The sequence below is a fragment of the Marmota monax genome, unplaced genomic scaffold, assembly GCF_021218885.2.
Source record: "Marmota monax isolate L192 unplaced genomic scaffold, Marmota_monax_Labrador192_F-V1.1 WCK01_AAM20220418_F8-fsc00023, whole genome shotgun sequence".
Lineage (NCBI taxonomy): Eukaryota > Metazoa > Chordata > Mammalia > Rodentia > Sciuridae > Marmota > Marmota monax.
The window spans coordinates 8,038,955-8,063,018 of record NW_026692907.1 but is presented as its reverse complement, the minus strand read 5'-3'; the positions used below and the strand labels follow the sequence as shown (position 1 = coordinate 8,063,018).

The 24,064-nt window shown below is 32.8% G+C and overlaps 1 protein-coding gene across 1 annotated transcript in view; it reads right to left on the bottom strand.

Annotated features, from left to right (window-relative positions):
• Hook1 (hook microtubule tethering protein 1) overlaps nt 1–23,861 on the bottom strand; it is a 53,112-nt gene extending 29,251 nt beyond the window's left edge. Inside the window, exons 1-8 of the mRNA XM_046451066.2 lie at nt 23,641–23,861; nt 18,558–18,643; nt 12,736–12,808; nt 10,745–10,795; nt 10,180–10,312; nt 7,665–7,732; nt 6,542–6,604; nt 5,544–5,627 (exon numbers count right to left, since the gene is read on the bottom strand). Of these exons, the coding sequence (XP_046307022.1) occupies nt 5,544–5,627; nt 6,542–6,604; nt 7,665–7,732; nt 10,180–10,312; nt 10,745–10,795; nt 12,736–12,808; nt 18,558–18,643; nt 23,641–23,703 (621 nt within the window). The 5' untranslated portion in view covers nt 23,704–23,861. The remainder of the gene's footprint in view (nt 1–5,543; nt 5,628–6,541; nt 6,605–7,664; nt 7,733–10,179; nt 10,313–10,744; nt 10,796–12,735; nt 12,809–18,557; nt 18,644–23,640) is intronic.
• Nucleotides 23,862–24,064: the final 203 nt, after the last annotated feature.

Sequence of the window (24,064 nt, the reverse complement as noted above, 5' to 3'; positions counted from 1 at the left end):
GGTGCGGCCAATTTAGAAAGCAGTATGGAGATTCCTGGGAAAGCTGGGAATGGAACCACCATTTGACCCAGCTATTGCCCTTCTCGGACTATTCCCTGAAGACCTTAAAAGAGCATACTACAGGGATACTGCCACATCGATGTTCATAGCAACACAATTCACAATAGCTAGACTGTGGAACCAACCCAGATGCCCTTCAATAGATGAATGGATAAAAAAAAATGTGGCATTTATACACAATGGAGTATTACTCTGCACTAAAAAATGACAAAATCATGGAATTTGCAGGGAAATGGATGGCATTAGGGCAGATTATGCTAAGTGAAGCTAGCCAATCTCTAAAAAAACAAATGCCAAATGTCTTCTTTGATATAATGAGAGCAACTAAGAACAGAGCAGGGAGGAAGAGCAGGAGGAAAAGATTAACATTAAACAGAGACATGAGGTGGGAGGGAAAGGGAGAGAAAAGGGAAACTGCATGGAAATGGAAGGAGACCCTCATTGTTACACAAAATTACATATAAGAGGTTGTGAGGGGAATGGGAAAAAAACAAGGAGAGAAATGAATTACAGTAGATGGGGTAGAGAGAGAAGATGGGAGGGGAGGGGAGGGGGGATAGTAGAGGATAGCAAAGTAGCAGAATACAACAGTTACTAATATGGCATTATGTAAAAATGTGGATGTGTAACCGATGTAATTCTGCAATCTGTATTTGGGGTAAAAATGGGAGTTCATAACCCACTTGAATCTAATGTATGAAATATGATATGTCAAGAGCTTTGTAATGTTTTGAACAACCAATAAAAAATAATAATAATAATAATAATTTGATGGCATCCCACTTATTGATTCCTGGTTTTATTTTTTGTACTTTGGAGGTCTTATTAAGAAAGTCAGTGCCAACACTAATATGATGGAGTGTTGACCCTATGTTTCTCTTGTAGCCGTTGCAATGTTTCTAGTCTAATTCCTAAGTCTTTAATCCATTTTGAATTGACTTTTGTGCAGGGTGAGAGACAGGAACCTAATTTCATTTCTATATATAGTTATCCAGTTTTCCCAGCATCATATTTGTTAAAAAGGCTGTAATTTCTCCAAAATATATTTTTGGCATTTTTGTCAAGTATCAGATGGCTATAAGTATGTGGGTTTGCCTGTCTTCTATTCTGTTCCATTGGTCTTCAAGTCTACTCTGATGCCAATACCATGCTGTTTTTGTTACTATAGCTCTATGGTATAATTTCAGATAGGGTATAGCAATGCTCCCTGCATGACTTTTCTTGCTTAGTATTGTTTTGCTATTCTGGGTCTCTACTTCTTCCACATAAGGATCTTTCTTTCTAATTCTATGAAGAATGTCATTTATATTTGATGAGGATTATATTGAATCTGTATATTGCTTCTGGTACTGTGGCCATTTTGACAATATTGATTCTGCCTATCCAAGAACATGGGAGGTCTTACCATCTTCTCAAGATCTTCAATTTCTTTCTTCAGTGTGCTATAATTTCCATTGTAGGGATCTTTTACCTCATCAGTTAGATTAATTCCCAAGAATTTTATTTTATTTTGAGGTTATTGTGAACAGGATGGTTTTCCTGATTTCTTTCCTGGCTCAATCACTGGTAGAATATACAAAAACTATTCATTTATGGGTGTTGATTTTGTATCCTACATTTATAAGCTCTAGAAGTTTTCTGGTAGAGTTTTTGCTGTTCTAGATAAAGGATTATGTCATCAGCAAACAGGCAGTTTGACTTATTCTTTTCCTATTTGCATCCTTTAATTTCCTTCTAATGCCTGATTGCTCTGGCTAATGTTTTGAGAATTATATTGAATAGAAGTGATGAGAGTTAACATATTTGTCTTGTTTCTAATTTTATAGGAAATGCTTTCATTTTTTCTCCATTCAGTATGATGTTGGCTTTGGAATTACAATAACTAGTGTTTATAATGTTGAGATAATATCCTTCTACCCCTAGCTTTTCTGGTATTTTTACCATCAAGAGTGCTGAATTTTATCAAAGGTCTTTTCTGCATCTGTTGAAACGATCATGTGTTTCTTGCCCTTAATTTTGTTTAAGTGGTAAACTACATTTACTGGCTTGAGTATGTTGAGCCAACCTTGCATCCCTGGGATAAAACCCACTTGATCATGGTGCATTATCTTCTTGATTTGTTTTGAATGCAGCTTTCATAAAGGATTTCTTCATCTATGTTCATCAGGCATACTAGTCTGTAGTCTTCTTCCCTTGATGTATCTTTATCTGGTTTTGGTAATAGTATTATACTAGACTCATTGAACGTACCTGAGGTGTTCCGTCCCTTTCAATTTCATGGAATAATATGAGGAAAACTGGCATTAGTTCTTTAAAGATCTGGTAAAACTCTGCTGAGAATTCATCTGGTCCTGGGCTTTTCTTTGTTGGAAGGCTTTTAATTGCTATTTCAATTTCATTTCTTGATACTGGTCTGTTTAGGTTTTCTATATCTTCCTGGTTCAATTTGGACAGTTCATATATCTGGAAATTTGTCTTCTAGGTTTTGCAGTTTATTGGAGTATAAATTTTCTACAAAGTTTCTAATAAGCCTCTGGATTTCAGAAGTATCTGTGGTGATCTCCTTTTTCATCTACAATTTATTTTTATATGGGTCTTCTCTTTCAGTTAGTCTGGCTAAGGGTTTATCAATCTTATTTATCATTTCAAAGAACAAACTCTATGTTGTACTGATCCTGTATATTATTTTATTCTCAATTTTATTAATTTTGTCCCTGATCTTAACTGATTCCTGTCTTCTAATGATTTTGTATTAGTCTTCTTTTTAAGGTCTTGAGGGAGAACAAAGTTTGTTTATGGAGGCACTCAATGCTAGAAATTTACCTCAGAACTGCTCTTTATACTGTTTTAGAGATTTTGATACATTTTATCTCCATTCTTGTTTCTAAGATTTCTCAATTTCTACTCTCACTTCAGAGTGTTGTTCAATCTCCATGTGTTTATGTGATTTCTATTATTTTTCTTGCTGTTGACTTCTAGTTTCATTCCAGTATGCTCCAATATGATACATAGTATTATACTGATGTATTTTATTATTTGCTAAGAATGACATTATGACCTAGGATATGGTCTGTTTTTAAATAAGTTCCCTGAGCTACCAAGAAGGTAAGTCAGCTGTTTTAGGGTAATATATTTTATAGATGTCTACTAGGTTCATTTGATTTATACTTTTCTTTAGGTTGAAAATGCCTTTATTAATTTTATGTTTTGATGAACTATTGGTGAAAAATGTGTGTGAAATCACCCAATATCATTGTGTTAGGTCTATTGAGATTTAATGTCAAGGGGTTTTATTTTGTTTTATGTATTTGGGTGTGCTGACATTCAAGGCATATGTATTTACTATCATTATATTTTCTTGTTATAAAAATTGATCCCTTTACCAGAATGTAGTGGCCTTGGCTCTTCTGATTGTTTGGTTTGAAATCAGCTTTGTCAGATATGGGAATAGGTATGTATGGTGATTTTCAGACTTCATTTCTATGGAGTATTTTTTTCCATCCTTTGATCTTTAGCTTGTGAGCGTCTTTGCCCAAGTCTCTTGCAAGAAGCATATAGTTATATCTTGTTTTTTTTGATCCTTTCTGCTAATTTATGTCTTTTAATTGGGAAATTGAGACTATTAACATTCAGTTAGTACAGGTATGTGTTTGTGGTTTCCTGTCATTTTGATTTTTTGCTATATTTAATACTGCCTTGATTCTCATTTAATAGATTACTCTTCTGTTGAACTTCCTCTATTTTGGAACTTTGGGGATTTGTTTTGGGGTTCCTCTATAGGTGTAATCCTGCAGTGTAGATGATAGGCAGAACTCTAAATTTAAAGTTCTAAAAGTCAGGGTTTGGATCTGGGAAAATTTTGGAATGCTGTAGGTAGGTATTTGAGATTTGATCCATGCCCCCTATTTCTGAGGACCTGCCATTCTTGGTTGGACTTCTAAATTTCGGGTGCCTCCAGTAAAATTCTTCCTTTTAGTATCTTCCCTTTAGCTCTTATGGGGTGTGAGCAACAATGGGAGCTTTCTCTCTTGGAACCCAAAGGATGAATGGCCCAGGTAAAATTTTCTTTGTGCCTGTTAAAGACTCTCTGGTTCGAGCACCCTCTGGGAATTTTCTACTCAGCTACTGGTACTTCCTTTATGAATTCCCAGTCCCATCTCTGCTCACAGATGTACAAGCTACATACACTCACCAACATTTTCTGTGCTACAAAATGCTTCTCGCCCCTGGGGTGATCTATTTTGGATTCCCTTTCCCTAAGCTTAACCTACCAACACCATGTCCATTAAAATCAGCATTCTTCTCTAATCCACGGGTTTCCGCAAGCCAGTGTTTTTATTTTTTAATTTATCTACTTTGTTTCCTTTGTCTCCACTCCCCACTCTGCTCAGCTGCCGCCTCTGGAAACCAAACTAGTACAAATATATTATTATATTTTTTAATATATTTACAAATATATTATTATATATATATCAATTTTTGGTGCTCTATGAATTTTTTTTTACAGTTTATTATTAAGTTTCAATGAATTTCCTTAGCTACTCACCTCACTTAGAATTAGTCTTCCTACTTTGTAAGTCTTAAGTCTAGTGCTGGGAACTACAGAAGTGCTTCCTTTCTCTGATCTTCCATCTTCTCTCTCCTAACACTTAATCTTTTCTAAACATTTTTTTTTTTAGTCTTACTGCACAACTTTCATATTTGTATTTTCACAGAATAACAATAAACACAAACATAGAGATAGTTCTTCTGTGCCAGGCCCTAAGGATTATTTATATTAGTTCATTTAATCTTGAAAGCCCTTTGGGAGATAAATACTACCATGATTCCATTTCTCAAAAAGAGGACTGAAGTATAGAGAAATTAAGAAATTTGTCTGAGGACATACATCAGCTGGTAATATGGCCAGGTTCTGAAAATAGATAGCCTGGTTTGACAGTCTACCCCTTAACTACTATTGCTGCTCCTAGCAAGTTCATTTATGAGTACTAGAATTATATGTATACATATTGATATATATGTAAGCAAAACAAACTAAGCATAAGAGATTACATATGTATGTGTACATAAATAAAAGAGTGTGCACTTTAATTTATTGGGGGTACTACTAGTAAGTATTACTATAAATAGTACTATAAATACTATAAGTAATTAGCACTAATAGGTACTTCTATAAGTTATCTCATTTAATATCTAAAAACAACTATGAAGCAAATAGTGCAATTTTTCTATTTTATAAAATACACAACTGAGTCCTCATGTAAATAGCTGAAATCTCTAATTAGTAGAATGATTTTCTTAAAAATTGACCAGTGATTTTCAATTATCAGAGAAAATTATTTAAGATATTTATGTTTGAATACAAAAGTTTGTAAAAAATGCTTTTAATGTTTCTTCCATAAAATGAAACCCAACTTCTAAAACATGCTGCCAGTTAATTAACAAAGAAAGAACTGTGCTCTGATCAGATTTCTTGTCCATACCTGCATATCTAGTTCTTGGCATCTTTGTTTCAGCTCTTCTTTCTCTGCTAGTGCCTCCTGAAGTTCTTCCAAGGCCCTTTTAAGCTGAAATATGAATCCAAATTCTTAGGAAATCATGTTTAACAAAAATAGAAAAAAATATTCTTACAACATAAGCACACTGATACTAGAAATGCTTTGTTTTTTTTTTAAATTTACTCAATTTTGCCGTCTCTGTGTAAATAATACACAGTCACATCAACATTTAAAGTTGAAATCCCACAGAATAAAATTTTGTGTAAATCCTTGGGAAATATTTAAAAATTTTAAGGAGGTATTTTTTTAATTCTGTAACAGAAAGAACAAAGTATATTTACATTTAAACAAAAATTTTATCAAATAATTAAATTTGAAATGTTTCATGAAATGACTAGCAATGTTATAATAGATAAATAAAAATAAACAAATGTCTAAAGATGTATTTGCCCCTTCTCTTACCCATTGGGTTACACATGAAAAGAGAATAGGGCATTTTTCTCATGTATACTGTCTTGTAACAAAACCTGAAGTCTTCAAGGTATTTCTTCAATATGAGGAAAGTGGATAGAAAGAGTGACAAAAATTATACTACCTTATTATTCAAACTATAATTAAGCCTTAGCAGAAGTTTTTAGATTGTGTACTATTTAATTATACCACCATCTAGCATGAGCCAAATGTGCATTACAAATGTCAGAAGGAATGAATATTCAATAACACTCAACTCTTATAAAATGATCAGAAAAAAATCTAGAGACCATTACTATTCACATTCATGAAGGAATTTATTAGAATATTTAGTTTGGATCTTTATGCAAGTACATTATTTGTCCACTAATGTATATGAGCATATAAATACATAAAAACTATGTTCCGTGAAAAAATATTTTTATAACATGCTTTCCTACATAAATCTTATGGAAATAATTGGGAAAGAACTTGTATCACTGAACATTTTCCTCATGTGCTAAAATACTCACCTGTTGTTCTAATTCTCCAATAGCATCATTTGTAGGAGAGTTCATTATTTCTTTACTCATCAACTAGAAAATTAAAATAGCAAAAATAAGTACAATAATATAATATTTTAAAGGAAAATATATAAAAGGAAAGTAAAATGATTCTTATTTAGCTTTTTTCCCTTTAATTTGCAGATCCTTAGAACACTATCCAAATAAAAATTTTATTAGAGAGCTAATTAAATAATAATGTTCAAGAATATTAATGAGGATATTAAGAACAAATTGTGTTTGAAATATGTAGACATATTCAAAATATTTGTGTAATAAAAAATTACAAGTTCCAAAATTGCTGAATAAGATTGAACACATTAACTGAACAATAACTTTTGAAAATCAATTTTTATTTTATTTTATTTTATAAATTTTATTTTATAAATTGACACTTTTAAAATACAACCTTTAAATGAGTAATATGGCAAAATTCTTAATTTTAGAAGTCATTTTAAAAGTAAAGAAGGGTCCTCTAAAAGTACCTTTTTTGCACATGCAAGGCAGACTTATTTATGCAAACTCTGACTATATGGAGGCTACTGAAGCCCTGGGTGATATCTTCCCCTAGATTAAGCCCCTTCCAAAGTGTGTTTTTCTTCTATTTTCTCTCTAATCTCCTTTGCACTCCACCTTATCTGTGCCTTTTAGCCTGATAAAGAATAAACACTGGACCCATGAATCCTGAATTTTTTGCCTCTCCTGAGATAATCAGGATCACTTAATTCCTTGGCTACTTGGCTCCAAAACTTGAATACTACCATATTTGCTCATGAATCTAATATTCTCAAACTACAGATGGTATACATGAACTACAATGTCAGGAAAATAATTAAAATTAAGGTTGCTTCTCCTGGAAGTTATTTAAAAGACCCTGACAACATTAATTTATAAACCAGCTTTTAGAATCAGATATGCTAAAATTAGGCTTAAGGTCTTTTATGATATTTTGGGAGAAAAACTAAGAAGACTAAGTAAACCCACTGGAAAGGGTGAGTTTATAAAAGAAAAAATACAAACACCCGCAAAATTTATAACTTTTATATAACACAGTTCAAGATTTTTATACTTACGTGAATATGATATAACTTACCTCTTGAATAGCAGTCATGACCACATGTTGAACAGACTCTTCAAGTGTCATTATATTTTTAATATGTTCTATGATTTAAAAAAAATTCAATCTGAAAAAAATGTACGCTTTACCCATAGTACCTTAACATTCAACAGGATACAAAAATTCATTTACCAAAAAATCTTTTATGCAAATATGTTATTTGTCCACTAATGTATATGAGCATATAAATACTATGAATTCTATGTTCTCCAGCTAAAATGACTGCCCCCAAATTTTGATATTATTTTCTAATAAATTTACAGAAAACAAATAAGCAGAACAGAAAATGTCAATATTTTTAAATGTTTTTTTCCCATAGAATAAATTCTCAAATTTTCTTACAAGGTAAAAGGAAAAAATTATAATTAATTTCAAAATAATTTAGGCCCAGAATGTTTCATTTATCACCTATTTACTTTATTCCAGGAAGGCGTCCAACGTGACTTACACAGCCTTCTGTAAACACTTGCTCTGAAAATTTCACCACAAAGAGATCCTTTCACCTTCCCACAAATACACATGCAGTATTGTCAAGGCAATTTGTCCCAACAGGAAATGAGGAACATAAGAAAGATCCCTTAATATATCTGCAGTTTTAAATTCACTTCAAATATATGTCCTCCAGCTAAAACAACTACTCTAAAACTTTAAAGACTTGTTATTTTCTAATACTTATGTTTGCTTTAACGATTCTTCTGGGAAACTTCTAAAAGTCCTCCAAATCTTCTTATCATTTGTGAATCCAAGATTTGAATAGAGTCTGATAAGTCTTGGTATGCACCTGACCACTAAATGCTAAGGGGCATGCACAGACCATGGAATTATATCTTGTCCATGGATTTTCTACATAATGGATTGTTTCAAGTCTGCTGAAATCTTCATAAAAATAATCCCCTTTCCCATCAAGAAGAGAATTTTTAACCAAACCAGTTCATTCTTTTAAGATTGACATTGTTGTAACACCTTGGAATCATTTTGAAAATAACGTCTCATGTCAAAAGTACAAAAGTGTGGAGGATGTTTTATAACCTGGATGTGATTTGTTTTTAAATTTTAGTCTAATGACTAATAGATTTTTCATTCATTTGCTCACACTTAAAAAGAGAATTCAGACATTTTCAAAACTAAATCCAATTAGATGCTTAGATAATCCTGGTTTTTTAATAACAAAATGGAGCTATTTCTTTATATTTACTACCTATTAAACTTTCATCCGTATATCCAGATACTGAATTTCCTTTTAAAAATATGAAGACAAAATTGCTCAGTGGTACTTAGAACTACATTATAACATTCTACATATTTTATTGAACTTTGCAGGATGCAACAAAATCATCATTTTCAGGAAAAATTACAGCCTAAGTATCAATTACTGGAGTTATACATGAATTACTACTTGTCAGAATGTGACTAAATATTCTGGAAAGTTTTAAAATTCCATAAACAAATATCCCTCAATTTTATGAAAATATCCAATAAGAGATCTTTTGACATTTTTCATGGGGAATAAAAGTCTATAAATAAGTACTTACTTGCCCCCCCAAAAAGTACTTTAATGATAAAGAGGAATATGAAAAGATATAAAGAGATGCAACTTAATATAAGTTTTCTGATATCTTATCTTTTTTTAAGTTGATAAACTACCATTGATTACATGTCATTTTCTTTTACCCTTTATGAGTTAATTCTTATTGAAACTACTGTTTTGTATCCTTCCTTCATCAGTTAGATGATGTTGAATGTGGTTTCTAAAATCTTGAAGTATTTTTACAAAATTAAGCAACCAAAATTCTTCAATAAAGGTGGCATATTAAGACCAAGTTTATATTAAATCATGAAAAAAAAAATCAGCATCAAAATTGTCACCACCCAGATTGACACAGGGGAAGAGATTTGGGTCTCCTCAGTTCATCATTTTATTCATTTCATGTAACCATAAGTGATATTTTTGTACTCAGCAGGATATGGACCACTATGTTTGAACATACAAATATAACACACCAATTTCATTATATTATCAGACTGCTTATCATGATACACTGGACAGGTATTCTTCTAAAAAAAACAGGAGAACAGTATCTGAAGAAGCTTGGATTATAATTTAGTAACTGAATATTTATTTATGAAAAACTAAATCAACCTCAGGTTCTTACGTACAATATAAACTACTGGATGAATAAGTACAATTCACTGAATATCTACTTAAATTCTAAGAACTGGATTAATTAAACCAAGCACTAGATACTTAAACCATCTTATGCTAAGATACATTTAATTTAGCCACTGAATATCAGAATCCAGGTACATTTAGGACACTCAAGATATGTAGCTTTTCAATGGCAGAGAAGGGCTAGATTTCAGATCTCAATTTTACATTTCAAGGTGCTTTCAGCCAAAATTAAATAGTAAAGTTAAATGCAACCTTGTAAATGCTGGCAACAGAAGTAGTTTTTTAAAAGTAGAATTCCTCAGTTGACTGAATTTTACTTACCTTGCTTCTTTTCACAGTTTACCGCACAACCTAAAATAAGCTGTAGCAACCTCCCAAGCTCCACGGAATTCGAACATTCAGTTATTTGGTTTAAATCGGGAATAAGTTCTTCAGAAATCTGCTGCCCCAAAAACTGTAGAATCAAAATAATACAACATATCACTCACTTATGTAGGCTACAAATAGTTTACTACATTTAACTATTAAAAGGAAAATTAATTATAATTAGGTTTATGAAACAACTCAGATAAATTAACAAATGCCAAATCAATAATTACTTATCAAAACCAGTTGGCAAAATTAAGTCAAAACTGTTGATCATTAAGCAATAAATTCTATTTGAAAAAATAATTTAAATAGCATCAACAAAGTAAGTGTTTTTTGCGAATACAACATATTTAGACTTTAAACCTAATAATTTTCACAAAATTTGAGTTCTCTAAAAATGGCAATATTTTGATTGTGAATTATGATAAAATATTACAAATAAAAAGCCAAGCCATTTCTCAGGGTCAATATAATTATCACATAGCATTTTGTATTTGAAGGCAGATCTTTTTCATACCTCATGGTAGTAACTCATAATTCCTTGAAGTACTTTCTTTAAGTTACTAGCCTAAAGTGACAAGAAACAAAAAAGAATATGAAATAAATTTTTTTCATATTAATAATGAAAGAAAACCTATGCCAAGGTGAAAGACAATAAAACTTTCCCCTGATAAAAAAATCGTGGTACAGTTCTTTACCAAGAAATTACAAAAATACAATGTGCAATAAACCTAATAGAAATTCAAAATGTATAATATAAAAATAAAAAGAATTTTTTTAAAAAATAGACAAAATCACAATCAACTTTAGAGATTTAAGGACTCCTTTCTATGTAACTGATAAAATAATTAAACAAAAAATAAAGATATAAAATATACACAAAAGTATCAACAATTTTGATGTAATCCACATTCATGGAACAACTTAAAAAACACACATTGTTTTCAAGTGCATATTAAACATTTACCAATAGTTAGGTTATAATGTAAGTCCCAGTAAATGTAAAAAAAATTTCTTGCATTGATGCAGGTATGTTCCCAGAGAAAAATGGAATTAAATTAGAACTCAATCAATTTTAAAAAAAGGTATTTAGAATTTGAACTACCTACTTCTAATTTACCCATAGGTTAAAAGAGAAATCACAAGGGAAATTACCAAATATTTTAGACTGAATGAAAATCAGAACATAGTATATTAAAATGCATAAGATGTGGCTTAAGCAATATTTAGTATTGGGGTGGGGAAAAGGCCTAAAATTTAATACTTAAGCTTCCACTTTACAAAGCAAGAAAAAAGAAGAACATATGTTAAGTAAAAGAAAGGAAATAAGAAAGATCAAATAGAAAATGAATTAAATAGAAAACAGTTATTTGAAAAAACAAAACTGAAAAACGTTAAGACATTAAGGAGAAAATTTTTAAAACATACTAATTTTAGCAAAGAAAGATCATACATCACTTAAAGATCATGGTCATTAGCATATTATTAGCATAATAGTTAGGAACAGTTTTTTGAGGGGTGGGGGATAGCCACTGAGCTATACATACATATAAAAGACCAAGCTATACCACTAAAATAAAAATATAAAGCTAAAGATTAAAATGTTACATTCCCAATTACATTCCCAATCCTGTTACTTTTTTTTTTTAATTTTGAGACAGTCTCACTAAGTTGCTGAGGCTAGTCTTGAGCTTGCAATCCTCCTGTCTTAGCCTCCCAACTTGCTGGGATTACAGGTGCGTGCCACCATGCCCAGCTTGTTTAAAACAATTATATGCCAACAAATAAAACAATTTATATGAAACATACACCCTATAAGACACAAAACTGAGAAAAGAAAAATGGTTTTTAAAATAGAAAATCATTTTTTCAGTTTCTACTAAGATTAAATATACTTATAAAATTTAGCAATTCCACTCAAGAATTTTCCCAAGAAAAATTAAAATATTTTAAGCAAAGACTAATATGTGAATATTCACTGCAGTTATAATCTTAATAGCTAAAATCCCAAACAATTCAAACATCCATCAACAGGTGAAGAGCTAAATAAACTGTGATGATATCAAAGTAAAAAAATAGTATACACACACACACACAAAAACTAATATAGGCAATATGAACGAGGGAATGAATCTCAAAAACATAATGAGTCAAAGAAACCAGGCACAAATAGTACACATTCTATGGTTACATTTATGTGGAATTCTAGAAATGAAATCTATAGTTTCAAAAGCAGATAGCAGATCTGTAGCTATCTGGGGCCAGACATAGGGTAAGGAGGTGAAGATTAAGTGGGAAGAAATCTAAGTGCATATTTTTATTTAATCAAAATGCTCTATATTTAATTATGATGATAGTTACATGACAGCATATGTGTGTCCAAAATTCAAGCTATAAACAATAAAATGCACTCACAAGTTAACTTTTTAAAAAGGATTTAGTCAAGTTTTGTGCAAATTTTAGGACCACCATTTAGAATAAGGTGTTACTCCCATTTATTCTTCATACCTTTATTCTCCAGTTGTCCCCAACATCCTCTTTAATTCGGCTTAACCAAGATTCATTGAACCAAGCTATATCACTAAAACAAAAATATAAAAGCTAAAGGTTAAAATGCTTTTATTACATGAAAAATACCAAACTGATCAACAGAGAACTTAACTTTACAGCTTAAAATTTATCCTTCATGAGATTAGGAAAGGTTTAAATGAACCCAAGAAATTTTCTGTGATTCTAAAGAATTTCATTTGGAACTACTCACACTAAATTATTTAAGTCATTGACACCTTAAATTTGATAAACATGTACTAAACATTTTATACGAGGCCCTGCTAACAGGAAGGTCTAAAATACCGCCCATGAAGGGGTAAAAAGAAAATCAACATTTTAATGAGTGAGTACTACGTATTAAGCACTGTGCTTGATGTTCTTCCATGTTATTTTATTCAAACATCACAGTAACTTGGCAAAGGATATATTATTTTTCTCAGTCTTCCTATTCAGGGAATTGAGAACGAGAGAGGGAAAGTAATTTGCCATAGGTGACTAGTATATAGTGAAACACAAAATGAAGCTATTTGAGTGAAAAAGGAATAAAATGAATTTAACTGAGGAATCTACAAACAAATTTAGCTTTAATTAGGAGTAAAGTTATGCATTGATATTGAACGTAAAGACAAATAATTGCTATGCAAAAACTATATATTTAATAAGGTTTTAAAGAAAACATTTGACTGTATATAATGAACTATATGTAATTATATTAACAGATTACATTCTAGACAAATATTTGGATCCTTGTTCTGAGCAAAGAGATGAGGGAGATTAATATGAAAATGAATAATTTACTATTTTGACTCAGAAATAATAGCTATTAATGGAAGAAAATAAAGAGCACAAATAATTATACTCAAGGAAGAATAAGATAAAGCCTCTAACAGTTTAAGCTATAATATCACAGAATGTTAGTGCTAAAGAGATCTTAAAAGTCTCATCTAAATTTTTACTTGATGGATGGTTTAGCTATAATATGAGGGGAAAAAAAAGAGGTTCTTTCCCAAAGTTTGTCTTAAATTTCAATATGCAAAACTGAAAACTTTTAACACTGTGCTTAGCCTTTCTGAAATCATTCTGCTTTATATGTTCTAGTAGAGAACGTACCACTTTCATGCAGTAAATAAAAAAATGGCTTCGCCATTTTCACCTCATTCATTTGGAATTTGTAACTATTTTCTTTTGAGTAAATTTATGTTAGTTTTAATCAACTTTTTCCAAATGCCAAAACTACAATTACCAAAACAGCTTAGCTAAAAATAAAATTATGAACTGCTAACCAGGTATTTATTTGAAATGACTAAATTTAATGAATCATATTATTATTTTCCTTTTCATTAGACTAAGTAATAAAAAAGTCCTAGAAAAAAAGACCAGCTGTAATGAACAATTTTATGTGTTAACTTGGCTGGACCACCATACTCAGAAATTTGGTCAATCTTTGATGATGTGATTTATTTTTCAGATAAGACTAACATTTAAAATCAGTAGACTGAGTAAAGCATATTACTCTCCATAATTTAAGTGGGTCTTATCCAATCAGTGGAGGGTCTCAAGAAACACTTCAAGACAGAGCAAATTCTGCCAGCAGACTGACTAATGACTCTGGCTGTTCTTCTCCAGGTCTCCAGTCTGCTGATTTACCGCACAGATTTTGGACATGCAAGTCTTTGCAAAAGCATGAGCCAATCCCTTAAAATAAATATTTGTGTATGTGTTTGTTTGTATATACTCATGCACATGCACACAGACATCTACCTCATTGGTCCTGCTTCTCTGTAGAACCCTGACTATAAAACTCTTTCTCTCTCTCTCTCTCTCTCTCTCTCACTCACACACACACACACACACACACACACACACACACACACACACACAGATATCTAAGTATATGATTTTACGCTGTAATTAGTTTTAGAAATTGAACTTAAAGATTATCTATTCTTGTTATCTAACTTTTTCAAAATAATCATCCTTTTATCTTACATTTTTCCATATCCTTTCCATTCCAAATCAACTCTATCCCTGAGAAATACTTTCAAATTTCTCCATAAGAATAAATTTCCTACTTTCTTTCTTATAAGCAAATTCACACCTTTTCAAACAATTATGATGGCAGCCACTATGAAACTTGATATTCAACCTCAGAAATCTTTGGAAATAACTGATATAACTTTTCTTTTCTCCTCCTCCTTTTTTTTTTTTTTTGCTTTGCCACATCTGTATACCTCTGGTCCCCCCAACAATGAACTGCTTTTCTTATATTTCTTAGAACTTCAAAGCCTCTCAAGGAACACCAAATAAGAAAGGGAATAAATGACTAAGTAAAATGTAATCCAGTTATTTTCTAATAAAACTGTTAAAAAAAAACACTACATAATTTTTTAACTCCACCCACGATATTTGTCTTCAACAATTTTATTAACTAAATTCAGATAGTAATTAATATCTAACTGGTTACTATAAATAATAGTTGTGTCCCTAAATGAATACCCTGAGACTATTTTTTCTTCAATAATCAAAAAACCTTCTGTGATTATCAATACAGCAAAATGTGATCTGTATTTTGGACACACACATATGAACTTTCATTTTGTTAATACTCCAAATTAAAAACCTATCAAAAGGGGTTCAAGATACTTAATATCAAGTATTGAAGCTGATTAAGAGCAATGATTTTGGAGTCCAACCAAACTGAACAAATCCTAGCTTTGCAGATTTTCTCATTATTTGACTTTCCAAAATTCAACGACACTTCTCTACACCTATGTTGTCTTGTATAAGCTGAGGATACAAAAATAATATCTACCCCATAGAATACTAAAAGTTTAATGAACTAATCTATCTAATGGGGTATATAATGATGTATTTAGTAATTACTAAGATTTGGTTATCACGTTGTATCAAATTAAATGCTCAAATATTTTCTGAATGAACAAATAAATGCATGATGCTTAAGGTTTTTAAATATTAAACATTCTTTTTCACTCCTCTCTCTTGCAAAAAAATATCCAAAGACAACAGTAACAAGCATAGAGGTTATCTGGTTCCTTAAGTGAAAAACTAAGCCGTTCTTTTGGGGAAGTGGCTTGCATTCTTCACACTTCTTGGAAGTAGTACCATGTCCCCCAAAAAGATGTTTAAGTTCTAACCTCTGGTATCTGTGAACATGACCTTATATGAAAATAGCTTCTTCAAAGGTATAATCAAGCTAATTGAAATCATGATGAATTTGGATGGGTCCCAAACCAATATGACAGTTGCTCTTATGAGAGAAGAGACACAAATGCAGGCATGGTGGGAAGATGGCTACGTGAAGACAGAGCAGAGGTTGAAGTTATGCTGTCACCAACCAAGGAATGCCTGAGACTACCAGAAGCTGGACTGGAAGGAAAGATCTGCTAGAGGCTTTTCAGGGAGCATGGCCCAGCCAATACTTTTAGTCCTTTAAGGTTCTAGAACTATGTAAGAATTAATTTTGGTTATTGTTGTTTTGCTTTTTTGTTGTTCTTGTTGATTTTTTTTTTAATTTTGGTTGTTTTAAGACACCCCGTCTGTGGTACTTTGTTATGGCAGCCGTAAAAAAACTAATAACACTGTAGTTACAGTTTTTCTTCACATGTTTTTTAAATAACAGAAGCTTCGACAGGCATTTTTAAAAGATAGATACTTACTATATATTCAAACTCAGGATAATAATTAAGAAGCTGAAGAACCCTAGTAACAACTCCCTGACTCCCCATACCTAAGTCTTAATAGCCTGAACACCACTTTTCAAGAGTTTATTATTTAGAAGCATATCTATATATAATAATATCTATCTAATATGCCTAAAGGCTCACCATAAATAATTATCTATGATTTTGCTACATCTTTAAAAAGCAGAATTTCTCTTCTCACTTTCAGTAACAACCTTTACTGTGATTTGATGAGTCACCAATAACATTTGTTACAAATTGTAAAATATAAAGTACTTTGCAATGTTCAAAGAAATATTATAAAATTAGCCCTCTGAACAGGGATATTGATACTGTGATCCAACCAAGGGAAGATGTATGCTTTAAGTCTCACTACTCAGCATTCAGGCTTCTGAAAAGCTCCAAAATGGAAAGGGGTATAAAATATCCCCTGAATGATAAGGCTTAGACATGTAACATATAAAAACAGGTAAAAAAAAAAAAAAGCAAAAACAAACAAAGAGGTCAAAGAGGCATATACATCAAATCATGGTTAAAAAAAAATAGGTCTCTTCTATTATTTCATGGCATAAATCTAATAGAGCTATCAAAATCTTCCAATAATACAGAAATGACATCTTTGGGGGCTGGGGTTGTAGCTCAGTGGTTGAGCGCTTGCCTCCCATGTGTGAGGCACTGGGTTTGATCCTCAGCACCATATAAAAATAAATAAATAAATGAAACAAAGATAATGTGTCCATCTACAACTAACGAAAGAAAGAAAGAAAGGAAGGAAGGAAGGAAGAAAGGATTTCTTTGGATGGCACTGTGGAAATAACACTAGTCTTACGTTCATACCAACCACAATATATCACACAAAGAGGAATCAAGGTGTATATTCTAACAACAAAAAACAATGATGATTTTCCAAAATCATCAAGAAAGGACCATGTTGAGATTGTTGACTCTGACCAGTTAAATAATTTTGAAATCAATCAGGATGTAAATAAAATATTTAAGAAATATTTTGCAGGAGAGGTAAGACATATTCTATAATGACTGCTACTCTCTTTCCATTGCCCAAAATGTTAAGTATTTTTCTTTCAAAATGTTTATTTGGGGTTAACTCTAAAATCTGTATGTTCACATAAGATTATTCTGAAGATTCCAAATAACTAGGATTTTAATATCATTTAAGTAAGTTGCTTTTCTGAGAAAGGCAAGAGTTTTTGCAAACCCAATAATGTGAATTACAGCAAACCTTTATAAGATGGTAGTAATGATTAAATAAACAATAACTGACAATAAAACAATACAGCAGAGATAGAATTCTGGTCTCAAAGTAAGCTAATATAAAGTCATCATGTTCATCAATTAATAAATTATGAGTACAGAATTGATCCTATCTGTCCTAGTAAGAGTAGAGTTCAATCTATACACTGAAACCCTTATGTTTGGCAAATATTAGGAAATTTTGATATAATTATATAAGTGGATCTAGTTCACACAGAATCACTTTATTAGTTGAGGATGCCCAACATCTGTGACTTCAGATTTCACTCATACATTATTTTACTATTGAAATAAAAATAAAAACTCAGAAATAAATAAAAAATATTAATAAAAACTCATTGTTCATAGATTTTAAATATTTTTAAATACAGTATTTTATGTTTCAGTAATCTCTATGATAACAATTTCCATAAACTGAAACTTTAAAATGTTAATATCACATTAAGAAATATCATAAGCAAATATATCATTAGTTTAGTCTTTTTCTTTTATAGTTATTATTAATTTGCAAACATGTCCAGAACAAATGTAAAATAAGATCTCTTGAATAAAGAATGTTAATCATTTATTTAGTTAAGATGTATCTCCATGAACAAGCAAGAAGTAAACTGTTCAAAATGTTTAAGAAATAAACTTTTCAAACCTGGCACACTGTTCTCTGGTTTTAAGGATTCCTTGGTACCATAGGTCTGAATACATCATCAAACAGGATAAAATTTCAATAACCTTTAGAATAAGTCTAGGTGTTTGCTCTTCCTTAGTATTGGGTTTCCAATTCTTTTCAGGCAAAGTTTGATCACTACTCACATTTGATGAAGAACTTGTGCCATGGCAACTCCATTAGTCAGCTGTTTAACATCTTGACAAGGCGAGGCAGTCTTGAATGTCTGCAGCTAAAATGACATAAAGCAAATGACATTACTGCTTCATTATCCCTAAAGAATATTATTATAGAATAAACAGAAAACAGCTAAAAATTGTCTTTTTTATTTAAAAACATACCCTGCCAATCAAATGAAGCTACATTAATAGATTTCTGTGGGTATATAATATTTTTATAAATATAAACACTTAACATTTCATAAAATCATGCCTAATATAGTAAAGGATGCATTCACGCCATGTGTAGGTAATTCAGAGCTTCTGAATAATACAAAGCCGGTTATACAACTCTAGTCTTTAATCTATTTTCAGGAGAATATCAGAAAAAGAACTTTTAAGATAACACAACACTCATGAGTTAAAAACTTTACTCATATCATTTGATAGGAAAACATAGGCTAGAAATGTCAAGCCTAAAACTATTTACAGTTTATTCATAAACTCTGAAATAAAATAGGACTTCTTATTATTATCAATAATTAGCATTATAGCATGAGGGATCAAGGGCCCATCCACCATGACAAGTTTTTCCATCCAGTTTGGTTTTAGATATGACTAACTTTTCAAATGTATTAACTTTTCTGTGTACTAAACGTTAATACACATATTAAAAAGGGAAGTAGAATGATGACTTTTTTTCACAAAAGCAAATACAAGATAGAAAAATATTCAGAAAGCAATTTATAACAAAGCTAAGATGGATAATATGCTTTCTAGAAATCTAATCATATTATGAAACTTTTCTCCACACACATTCATCTCCTTCACTATTCACTTGTAATTTCCTAAGTTTACCAATTTAACTACTATAAACCAACAGAATTCTCTCCCACCATAATTCACCAAAAGAGGCTCTAAGTATTCTGAGGTTCTACAAGTCTGTCTCTATTACTCTAATACAATAACACAAGCAGATAAAAGACAGCCACAGTTACTTTCAAAGTACACAGAGACACTTTACTGAGTTTCTACTCTATATGAGATACTGTTGTACAGGATGGGGTTACAAAAGAAAAATCACCCTTTTCTACACTTAAAGTAGTTTCAGTCAAGAGTTAAGGTGAGAAGGAAAAGATGGAAATAATTTTCAGATAATGTTTCATGATTTCAGTATACACAAAATGTTTTGAAATAAAACAAAAGTAAACTAATCTAATTAGGGTCTGCATTTAGAAAAGACTTCTTAGAGAAGATTCATAATGGAAGGACATGAGGACTGAATACAATATTTTCTAAGTAAAGAAAGGGCTTCAGGAAGGAGCTTTAGGAAGTAGGAATATAATAAAACCATAGATACATGAGAAGCAATGATATTTTTAGGGAACATGTATTTGTAGTACAAAGGAGGATAGAAATGGGCAATGATCAAAGGGTTAAAGAAACAGCAGAAGTCAGGATGCAAGAGGGTCATGATAAGAAACTTGGGACTTATTTTATCCTTAGTTGCATCATCTAATAGTTTCTCTCACAAGATGGTTGGTAAAATTAAATGAAATAGCAAACATACTTAGATATTGGCTAGCACAAATAATAAGCTCATAGCTGTTAGTGCACTTAGGTGTGAGTTAGGGTTTCTTAAAGTGTGGGGGTCTAGGACAAATATTTATCAGAATCTATAGACATATTAAATCAGATGATTCCTAAGTGATTCTTATGCATGTCAATTTTTGAAAACATTCTCTAGTTGATAAAAAATAATTGAGAGTACTAAGGAAGACAGTGACATCTTTTATATATTTTGGAGAACTATCATAGTAACTCAAAGCAGCTTTATTCTCTGGTCAAGGAGATCAGTTCCTGCAACGGTCCTGTTAATAAAATGGAGAGCAATGGCATAAAGAAATAAGTGTAATGTTGACTTAGAGAAAGAGGGAACAGGATGAATACATGAAACATCTGCTACATAAAATCAGAAAAATTTTGCAACAGAGTAATCTATCATGAAAATAACCCACAGGACTTAAGGCATCTTTAAACGGAAAATAAACCATAGCTCCCATTTTTCAACTTTCCTACTTACACACTAGCTTTTAATTGTAAATTAAAACTCAAATCATTAACTTTTTACAAAATATATATGATTCATGATTTTAAAAGGACAATTTCAGAGGCACAGAATATTAGGCAAAATAGTAAAGAGATATATGAATGAAATATAAATGCTAAGGAGTTGCCTCCTTGCCCTCTATGTTTAGATTAAAATCAGTTTCTCTGCCTTATTGCCATGAACACTGGGGTGTCTCCTGGAAGTTCTGAAAATAGCTGCAAAGTAAGTAAATAACAGAGAATATAATTTCATTTGGCTAAATTGAAAGACTTTATAATGAAGAATAGTGAATGAATTTAAACGTGCAGTGGGTGGAGTAAGGCCAAAGCAGAGGGACAAAAGAGAATGCATCTTTTTCACAGGACTCTTCACAGGGGTAAAGAAGCAAAAGTCTCTTTAGTGAGTGACCCAAAAAGGACAGAGTAGGCTTCCACAGGTATCCATCATAAAATACAGCATTCTAGCAAATAACTACCTTGCTTTCTTTGATATTTCCAAATAAAGCAAATAATAAGAAATGTGAAAATAATGTGAATTATTGTTCCTGAGCTGCTTTAATATAAACATCCCAGAAACTGAGTTTTCACAATTGACAGCCAAGAAAAGCTCAATCTTAAATCAACTTTGTCTTCATATTTTCCTCCTTTAACTACTCATTTCAGCAAGATTGCTTAGTAATCTACTTATTTTGCACACTTTCCCCCCCCCTTCATCTGCTTGACAAAATGTACAAGAACCAAGAGAATCATTTGAAACATGTGGTCCAATGCCCTACTATTACTGGTGAAAGTAAAGCCCAAATACAAGAAATAAATTTCCAACATCACAGAAATAATGTTTTGAAATAAAACAAAAGTAAACTAATCTAATTAGTTTACTAATTAGCAAAATCAAAGTCAACTTCGTGCAAATACTTCTTCAAACTCACACATTCCTTCCATTATGCAAATAACGCCCACATTTATTCTTTATCCCTGAATTTTCTGCTAAGCAGCAGTACATTTCTAAGAAACATTTCAAGAAGAGTTCCAAATCATAAAATACAACCCTTCAAAAATTATCAAAAGAGGCACCCCTTTGCCTAACCAAATTTTCTTGATGATTTCTCTGATTCTATTAACATTAGCTCCACTGCTCTAGTACTAAAAGAATGGTTACTCCCAATGTTCTTCTCACTGTCATGATATGGTCCTATCATATGGTGTTTTTTTTTTCTTTTACTATATATATTCCAATACTTCTCCTTAACACATACCATTACTTATTAGCACATTAGGAGGTCAGGGATATCCTGACAAATGTGTATCTTCTTTTACCTCCCTTCAATTTATAGCCAAATGAGACATTACTGTTAGATGGCACTCTGTCATCTACAATTTCTTGTTTGCTTTATAATATTTTTTTCAAATTTTAAAGAATTTTGCCTTCCATTGTAATTATACACAGCTTTGCCTACTGATCCAATTAAAAATGATATATGCCTTTCTCAGAGCTTTATACTAAATAGGAAGTCAATAAATTAAAAGAATATATACAGTCACATAACAAAATATCACAATACAGTTCAAGAAAATCCTGTAGTTCACCACCTCACATTGAAGTCGATGACATCATAAAGACAAAGATTACTATTTCAGTCAGATGATGTTTAGAGCACAATGGAACAGATTAGGAAACACCCTTTAATTAGCCACTTGTTTTAATAAAACATATCATCAAAAGTAATGTTGCCTTACTTCATGACAGTCTTAAATATAGCATCCAAATCTCCTATTTTAAATGAAAACACAGATTAACCATTAGCAAACTGCTTTTAACTCAGAAACCTGAGATATATGCATTCTACTTAAAGTAAAACTTATTTACTTCCAGCATGCAATTGCTTTAAATTATAGTTATTTCCAATAGATTTGATACACTTCCAGAAATCTTTCAGATTAAGTTTAGTTTCTCTGCCTTTCAGATTTCTCAATTCTTTGGGATTACATGCATTAAAAGATGGCTAAGGAATCTCATCAACAGATTAAGGCCTCCTGGTCCAGTCTGTTTACATACCATTCTTCACATGTTCCCCTGCACACAACTGAACAATTGGTTTGGGGGTGAGCATCATCAACATCACCTTGTCAACCATCAAGCACCATCCTTGCAGAATATGGGCTAAGAACTCTACCAGGATATCAGTTCTCTGATATCTAAGCAGCTCCAAGTGGTAAGATAATTTGTTCACTGGAATGTTGTAAAATCTGGAAATAAATCCTACTTCTCGAAAGCCAGCACAACTGAACACAAATCGTAAACACGGATAAACTGCACACGGAAATGACAAATCCTTTCCTTTAAAGAAAATGCTATTTGGACGGGGAGAGGGCCCAGTGAAAAAAAAAGGGGGAAAGAGTTCCCTCTCCCAAGACAGCTTTTTCTCCACACTGGAAATAACACGGAAATATCTTTTAAGCAGCATCTAGAAAATCTAACGCCCTAGAGTCCTAAAGCAGCACCAATCCAGGAGCTAACAGCTAGCCACCTGCGTCTAACCAGAACAAGGTGGTTAGGGGTGGAGGTTGGGTTTTGGAGCAGGTCTTCACTATCAAAAGAAGGCTACCAATCAGAGGGAAGAGGAGAGTAGGTTAGCCAGAAAGTTCAGGGCTTGGGGTGGGGGTCAGGCAGGGAGCGAAAACCCAGTGGGAAGAGGTAAGGGGATGGGCAAGGCTCCTGTCAAAGCTGCCAGGGCCACCATCCAGATCGTACCCTCTGGCCAGACCCTCAGAGCTTCCTTTACCCACATCGCGGGACACAAACACACGCACCCACACACCTGCCCTGCGCCGCAGGTGGCACTCTCGAGGTCAAGGGCGACAAGCAGTGCGGAAGGCTGGGTACCTGGCCACGAGCTGATGGCCCGCGCTCCTCCACAGCTCACCTGCGGAGAGCCAGGCCCCCCGGCCCCCTCACACTCACCCAGATAATGAGGCTGTCGCAGAGCGGCAGCTCGTGCTGCGGCAGCGGCTGCGCCTCCTCCATGGCCGGGACGAAGTCGACTACGCCTCTGACTCCGATACCTCCCTCTTCCCCGGCTCCTCCCGGAGCCGGCGTCGACGACCTGCTCGCCGGCCAGGAAAGCTTGGTAGCCAGGCCCCGCGCCGCTCACGCGCGAAACCTCACGCTGCCGACGTCGCCGGCGTGACCCCCTCCCCACCGCCCCCGCCAGGCTCCCGCGTTCGCCCCCTCCCCCGTCGAGGTCCAGGCCGCGAGACTCGACACCTGAGCCCCGCCCCCCACCCCGCCCCCTCACCCTCCTTCCTGCCCGCTTCAGCACACCTCTCCTAGCCAGACTGAGTGACCTGGGTGCACACCAGTCACAAAGAAAGCAGGTACTAGGGCG